General features: G+C 49.3%; 1 protein-coding gene across 1 annotated transcript in view; it reads left to right on the forward strand.

Moving 5' to 3' along the window:
- The window catches only part of LOC102368221 (CUB and sushi domain-containing protein 1), a gene marked incomplete at its 5' end in the record, with an annotated part of 292700 nt that overhangs the window by 223605 nt on the left and 61230 nt on the right, over positions 1-7865 (forward strand). The window contains one exon of the mRNA XM_014523449.2: positions 261-449. Within this exon, the coding sequence (XP_014378935.1) occupies positions 261-449 (189 nt within the window). The remainder of the gene's footprint in view (positions 1-260; positions 450-7865) is intronic.

Here is a 7865-nt window from a genome sequence, read left to right on the forward strand (position 1 = left end):
TATATATATATATATATATACACACACACACACACACACACACACACACACACATATGTGTGTGTGTGTGTGTATATATATATATATGTATGTATGTATGTATAGGGTTTTTTTTCCTTTGCAACCTCTCTGTTTCCTATCAGACTTTGGCTTAAAGCAAGCATCATGTAACCGCGGCACGTGGAGGGAAGACTCTCTCTCGACATGCTGCCTCCTTTTGTTCTGAGATGTGTGTTTTATTTCTTTTCCCCTTCCTCCAGCTCCATACTGCAGCCTTCCTCCACCCCCTCTCCACGGCTCGATTCTCAGCCAGGCTGGGATGCAGCCAGGCAGTACCATCCGATTCAGCTGCGATGCAGGCTACCGTCTCGTTGGCCACAGCGTCGCCACCTGCTTGCGGCACCCTCAAGGCTATTACCACTGGAATGAAGCCATCCCTCTGTGTCAAGGTGGGGAAAAGGCGAACGCATTACTCTTGGGATCCTAAACCCTCACTGTCTTTTTCAGTTGTAAGTCAGACAAAGCGCTAAATTAAATGGGAGTTTTGACTGCGTATAGACCAAGAAAAAAGAAAGGGCTGCACTGTTACCGCCTTTGTTCCCCTGCTCTGAGTGCGGCTGGTTGCAGACAGCGGGGTGTGTTCATCTCATCCAAATGTGAGTCAGGAGGCAGGGAGAGGAGAGGCAATTGCTCTGGCTAAAGTAGGCTGGGAGGTTTTCATAGATTCATAGATTGTAGAGTCGGAAGGGACCGCAATGGATCATCGTGTCCGACCCCCTGCCCCTGGCAGGAAAGAGGACCGAGGTCAGATGACCCCAGCCAGGTGACCATCTGGCACAAGGGACCAAGCTAGTACCCTCCCCTGATCCTTATAAATGGTTACCTATCCCATCAGCCATGCTGAAGTGATTCACGCAACTGCTCACCAGCCTGAGAACGAGGGTCACCCTCTGGGGTTGTCCTCTGGCCTGGGTTGATGGATCAAGCTAACCTGTAAAAAATGTGGTGGTGCCTCACCTTCTCCAAGGCCCATTGTGGAGGAGTGTTTGTTCCCTGGAGAAAGGTGCAGCCCATCCTGGATGGAGCGACGCAGCGGGCTTTTCAAATAGCCTTCGGACAGTCGACCCTCAGTGGAAGCTGCCACCCTTGATCTTATTATATCTTACCAAGGGGGTTCCTAAAGTCCAGGCAGGGAGAGAAGCACCCAATTTACATTGTCTTTCAGTAGGTGGACACACAACTGCCTCCTTTTAAATCTTCTCCTAATTTGGCTGTCATTAGCCCCCTGATGCTTTGCAAACAAGTAGTCTGGAGAGCTCCCACCCAAGGCGCGTGCTATCCAGCTGTGCTCCAGGCTCTGAGTTTTACCCTAGTTCTCTCTTGGTCCCCACTTGCACATTTGCTTTCTGTTTGCACCTGTTTTCAATCCAGTCCCTGTTTCTCTGTTGATAAAATATTCATCTCCGTTCTGATGAAGTTTTTTCCAATTGCTTTGAATGTTTCTTTGTGGAATGTTCCAAGGGAATTTAATGCCGGGGATTAAACATCGCCTTGACTGCTCTGGAAACCGGCACAGCTTGGGCAAGCTGCTCTCACGCCCACGTGCATTGTTCCTTAACCTTAATCCAGGGGAGTTTACAAAACAGCCTAAATGAATTAGGAACAAAAGCTGAACTTGTGCTCCTGAATCTCTTACACTCATGTATAGCCTCCACCTCTAGGGCTCTGCATTCATTTGTCCCATTTGGGACAAAGAGCCAACTGTGGTGACAGCTGAAGTGCTCTGCGTTTCATAGAGACAAGTTGAGATGATGGTGTCACTGATGTGTCAATCGGGAAAAAGGGGAGGGATTTCACAAAAAATATATATATATATATATTTTTTTTACAACAGTTTTACAACAAGTTTTATAGCAGAATGCTTTGAAAATGCAGGGTGATTTTCTTCTTGGTTGAAGCTTTGAATTGCAAGGCAAAACATCCCATAAGGAAGGCAGGAGATCGCAAGAACGATACGAGCGGGTTTCCCTGATTTTGTTGAGCAGCCTCAGAGGGTGGTTTGTGATGTGGGCACTCCTGTCAACTAGTCAGCTTCGGACAGTTGAAGATGCCCCCCTTGAGCTTATTATATCTTAACAGGGGGGTTCCTAAGGTCTAGGCAGGGAGAGAAGCACCCAATTTCCATTGTCTTTCAGTAGGTGGATGCACAACTACCTCCTTTTCAAGCTCCTAATTTAGGGTGTCATTAGCCCCTGGCACTTTGCAAAGAAGTAGTCTGGAGGGCTACTGCAAATACGCAGCCTGGATCTCCACCGACTCTGATTTGAGGGGCAGCTCGCAGTTGGGTTGCTCTGCGTTTCCTGGTAGAGTTGGCGCTGGCAGGTGGGTGCGTGGAGCAGGGTGACCCGAGCTACGAACAGCATAAGACGCTGCACCCTGTGCCGCTAGCAGGGCATGGGCCAGGGACAGAGTGGGGCAAAAGCATTCAGCATAACAGGGGGGAAGAAATAGCACGTGTCTGAATGGAGCCGCTGAATCGCACTGCAAGGCAGTTCCCAGCACGGGGCTGTCATGGCAACTGTTGTTCGTGAGCGGTGCATTAAGCTTGCCATAAAGTGTTTCTATCGGGTACCTTAAGAAGCAAGAATTAAGTGTTGGGATCTTGTTACAGCAAAGCCACACCCCAAGTAGTTAATATTTCTGAGCTTTAAGGGCCAAATCCTATTGCACCTCTTAGGTGTCTAAGCGCTACTTCGTTGTCTTGAAATATTTAATTGCAATCCTATTTCACCCTGCTGGAGTCCGCAAAAAGCCCATCAACAGAAAAGGTGGGTCGTCCTTTCTCTTTCTCCTCACTTCTCAGGATGGATGCTTAAGGTGGGGATGAAGTTGCATTACAAAAATAGCAGATTTTCAGGGGCTGGAGTTGAAAACCACATGGAGATTTGATACCTGAGTATCACTTAGATACCTGATAGGTGAGCTGGGTCTGGCTTTTATCAGCTTAGTCTCATACTCGGCCACCAGCTCAGTGTCATTAGGCACGGTGCTGCTGAGAGAGAGAGAGTGTGCCCACACGGTGGGAAGGTTTGTGGTTGGGAGATAACATTTCCTGTACTTGCACCGAGGAAGACCTCCGCAAGACAGGGATAGTTAGAAGAGGAATAAGTCCCGCTGCACCAGTGGGCGAATGGACTTCCTTGCGGGGAGCACCTGGGCATCCTAACTGTGCCATCCTGGGTCACTGTGATGTCTGTCTAAAACAGCAGTAGCGTGGACACAGGGGAGTGCAGGGAGACCCAGCAATGATGGAGCTCAAGGTCAGGTCGCTTCCTTTACCAAAGTGCAGGAATCCCTGAATCGCTGCGAATTTATGCCAGGGCAGAATATCAGCAAGTCACACAATAGGTGGTGAATTTGGGAACCGGTGTCCTTGGGAAGAGTGCATCAGGTGTAAGGATCGGACTCAAAACTTCTGGGTTCTCTCCTTGTCTTTGCCACTGGTTCTTCCATGTCCTGGTGGCCGTCTCTTCCTTTCTCCCTCTGTTTCTGCTTCCCTGTACTTATAAGAAGCAGCATGGTGCTTTCCTGATGTTCTGAAGTGCTTTGAGATCTACCATGCCAGCTAACGGGATAGTCTTGGCCGGGTATTATCAGGATTCACAGTGGAGCAGCTCCCCCATCTGGCCTCAGAGAGATCAGATGCATTGCCGGCTTGTGTTTGCTGCCCAGTGCGGCTACATAAACTCCAGCGTGTATTTTTTGTCGCTCTCTTTAAGCCAACTGGCAACCTTTTGTTTCTGGCTGCACTCCGCTCCTCTTCTTTTTTCCAGTAGCTAACACCACATGGCAGTGATTTGGGAACTCAACCCACAACACGGGATAAATTGCTCATACAATCAGCTGTGTCAGGAGGATGGGAACCGGGGTCCCCATAAACACATGGCCTAGTTAGCAAATGACATTTCCCATAGCTCTCTTCTGCCAGCTCATAATCCTTCCTCCCTTTCCCGATCCCCTCCAAATAATCTTTATTGCACGTTCCATCCTCGCTGACATTTACGCAAGTGATGGAAAATACTCTGCCGGGAGCAATTGTGCATTGGCATGGGAGAGGGGGAGATGCGAGATGGTCTAATATGTTTCTTCTGCCTCTGCCATCTATTTTTAAGCTCTGCCTTTCGGGTCTTTTTGGGCAGCTGCATGTTTGCCATCGGAGCCTTTCCTGGCATGCAAACGCAGTTCTCCAAACACCCCGCAGCAGCTCCCTCTATCCTTCCTGTTAGGCTCCGGACAAGTCTCTCCCAGATAAATGTTGACTTAGCTTTCCTTGGAAATGAATCCTAGATTTCATCCACTTCCCTGTCTCTCCTGGCTCGTGGCACTCGCCAGTGAGCCTGGGTAATGCACTTGCAGAGCAGATGGCGAGTTTATTGCAGAAAACCGAGCCACTCTGCTCTGTACCGGACCCTGTAAATAAAGACTTAATAACCCTGCTGGACGATGCCAGATTTGCTAAGAGGGACATCGTTCTGCTGCAGAGCGCAGGGCTCAAGAGCCCGTGTGGCAAAGCAAACAGCACTGGAAGGTCCGGCTAGCCGTCTGTGACGGGCTCCTCTTTGCATTTCAGCCTGGCCATCTGCATGTGAAGAGGCGAGGGTTTTGTGGGGGTGGTTTTAGTAGCTTAATGAAGTTTTGAGTTAACTACATCTGGCGTGGACAGCCTGGATTCTTCTTAACTACCCTCAGCATCAGCATTGGGTTTAGGCAATGGAGAGTCTCCATATAAAATCAAATGGACTGCTACAGGCAAAGTAGCTTGGGCAGCTGGTTGTAGCACTGCATGTTAAGGATGCCTTAGGGCAGGGGTCTCAACCATATGGCTCCTGGAGGGGCCAGGACTTCTGGATGATGGTCCAGGGGCAAGGCCCGTTACTGAATTCCAGCATATGAAGCCGCTCCGGGGATGTGTGTTGGCAGTCAAGGGGTGAGTGTCAGGTCCTTAATCTCTGCAGCTCAGGAACCTGCAGCAGTTAAAGCTGTCACTGCTTGCCCTACCATTGGAGATGGGTCTGGATTTGGACCTCAAGGAGCCTCATGATCCAGATCCCAGGGAGCCCGGGAAATGTGACCCCCCCCCTGCCTTAGCTGCGTGCCCACATTTCACTGGCATTCAGTGGAAGGTGGGCATCTAGCTCCTTTCAGGCCCTTTGAACACTCCTGGGCTTCATCTCCCCGTGCCTCAGTTTCCACATCTGATCAATGGGGATGATGATGTTCTCATCGTAGTAGGGGCTTGCGGTAGAATCAGGCTCTGCTGCATCCCAGTACGTTGCCTCAAGCCCAAGGTCAGGCCTTCTTGGAAGTGGTGTCGATACTCCAGGATGCCTGAGCCGATATGAAGCTTTGCTTGGCCTCGAGCTGCCTATCTGTAAGGCACCAAGCAGTTTCTCTCGGCGGTGGGGAACATCTTGGTTTCACTCTCACTCGCTGGGCTTTGGATCAGACCCTTAAAAGCAGTAGCAAACCTCTGCTGACTGTCGTGGGCCTTGGATGAGTTTTCTGAGTGGTTTTGCTTTCGACAGCTCTCTTTTCAGTGAAGTAACTAGACTCCTCCATCTCTTGTCCCTTCTTTTACGGGTCTACTTATGTCTGGCCTGTTTAGATTTTCAAGTCGTTTAAACTTCTGGAGGCAAACAGGATGAGATGGAAAAAGGAAGGAAATCAGCTGGGGTAGAGGATACCTCTTCACAATTGCTTTGATTGGCTATGATAACCAAAGCAAGGATTGTAAAATGACAGTTAAACGGGTAAGGATTTCCAGAGCCCGCTTCTTTCACCTCTGAATGAAATTTGTATTCAGCGAAGCTGCTAGTCTAGACACCCAGCCTTGTAAAAGATTCGCCAACCTCCTTAGCTTGCTGAAGTGACATACATGTGATTATCATTTCAACCGGGAATATGCCTGATCCTGCTAATAGCAGCCTGCTGAATTACTCACACCTATTAGCAAGACCAGTGCATGCTAGGTGCTGGGTAATTGCATTCGGAGCTAAGACGCTGGCCGGCCTAAACGGTGGTAATGCGATAAAAGCACCTTGCACCTCTAGCGGTGGAAAGCCATGCCACCAACAGGAAACAAAATGACTTTGGTTTCCCCATTTGACGCCGAGTGGGATCTGTATTGCAGCTGGCTCTGTCTTTGCAACCCTATGTGACCTGTAGAGAGAGGAACAGGAAAGGGAGAGGGAGGGAAGGGGCTTTGTGCTCGAAGTCTTGGATTCTGACTCGCCAAACCTAGGTTTATACCTCGGCTCTGCCACAGACACCGTCTTTGACTGAGTCACATCCTCCTCCTGCCTCTGTAGAACGACGATAGAGCTTCTTCCTCCAGAGGTCCGGCCTATTTAGCTTTCAAACTCTCTTTAACTACACTGTTTGGACAGACCTTGCACCGTGGAGTCCAGCTCTCCAGTGAGGAGGACTGAACTTGCCTCGAGTGATGCTTCTAACCAGACAAATAGTTTGTTCGGGTTGGGGGTTGACCCCCATCCTCAGCTAAAAAAGCCCCGTATTTCTTGTCCCCATCCACCACCACAGTTTTCAGCATAATGAAACGGGGAGGGAAATTGGGGGGTTGTTATCAATTTTTAAAAATGGACATAAATGTCAACATCGTTTCGATGACAAAAACACAGAACCGTTCCTTTAGACAACATCAAGGGGAAATACTTTATTTTACCAATTTTTTTTCCCAATCAAAATCATTTTGACAAATGTTAGCACCCAATCGCAAAATGTTTAAGTTCACCCAAATCTGCAGATTTTAAGTGGGGGGGTTGTCAAAAATTTCTCCCAAATCCCAAGATGACTGTGTGTTGATGTGTGTGTGCATGCGTGTGTGTGTGTCAAAAATTTCTCCCAAATCCCAAGATGACTGCGTGTTGATGTGCGTGTGCATGCGTGTCAAAAATTTCTCCCAAATCCCAAGATGACGCTGTGTGTGTGTGTGCATGCGTGTGTGTCAAAAGTTCTCCCAAATCCCAAGATGACTCTGTGTGTGCATGTGTGTGTGTGCATGCATGTGTGTGTGTGTGTCAAAAATTTCTCCCAACTCCCAAGATGACCCAGGATAAAGCAGCCCAGTGTGACCTTGCAGAGGTAGCCCCAGGCTGCAACCCAAGGGATCCTGGTTCTGTTTGCAAGCTCTGCAACTGGCTTACCAAGAGATCGTGAGCAAGTCACTTCTTCCCCTGCGCCTCTGTTCCTGTTTCTTTAGCATAGGAACGATGGCACTGACCTCCTTTCGCGAAGAAGCACTTGGGGCCTGCTGATGAGAAATGCCATCTATATGTGAGCTACCCAGGGTCGTTAAGGGAATTGTGCCTGGACAATAAATGAGCTCAGCCTTCCAGCTGTCACTTTTTAAAACCTTCCAAAAAGACTGCCACCCCTCCCCTGCAACCCCACTGACACAGCATGGATCAGGGGCTTGCCCACCAAATCAGCAGTTCATTAAGGCCCCTGAACTTCTTCCGTTGCCGTAACCTGTAGTGACATTTGGCAGGGTGGCCTCGTTAGCAGTGTTGCAATGGGCAGCTTAACATTTTGCAAGCTGTCGTTTCCCGTTTGCCACCTTGCATCACTCCAGATGGGTGGGTTGGGACTTGCTGTCCGAAACGGATGAGCTGCCCTCTTCACCGGGGCTTCAAGAGGAGAGGAGTGGGAGCCCGCTTGTGATTTTTTGGAGACAGGCCCAGGCACACTTTTCCAGCTGTTGTGATGGCAGACAGAGACAAGGGAACTCACTCTGCTCTCTGCAGGCAGTGGAAAATCTTCGTGCGATGCTCAGTGAAACATGGCTC

This window comes from Alligator sinensis, unplaced genomic scaffold (genome assembly GCF_000455745.1).
Source record: "Alligator sinensis unplaced genomic scaffold, ASM45574v1 scaffold994_1, whole genome shotgun sequence".
NCBI classification, from domain to species: domain Eukaryota; kingdom Metazoa; phylum Chordata; order Crocodylia; family Alligatoridae; genus Alligator; species Alligator sinensis.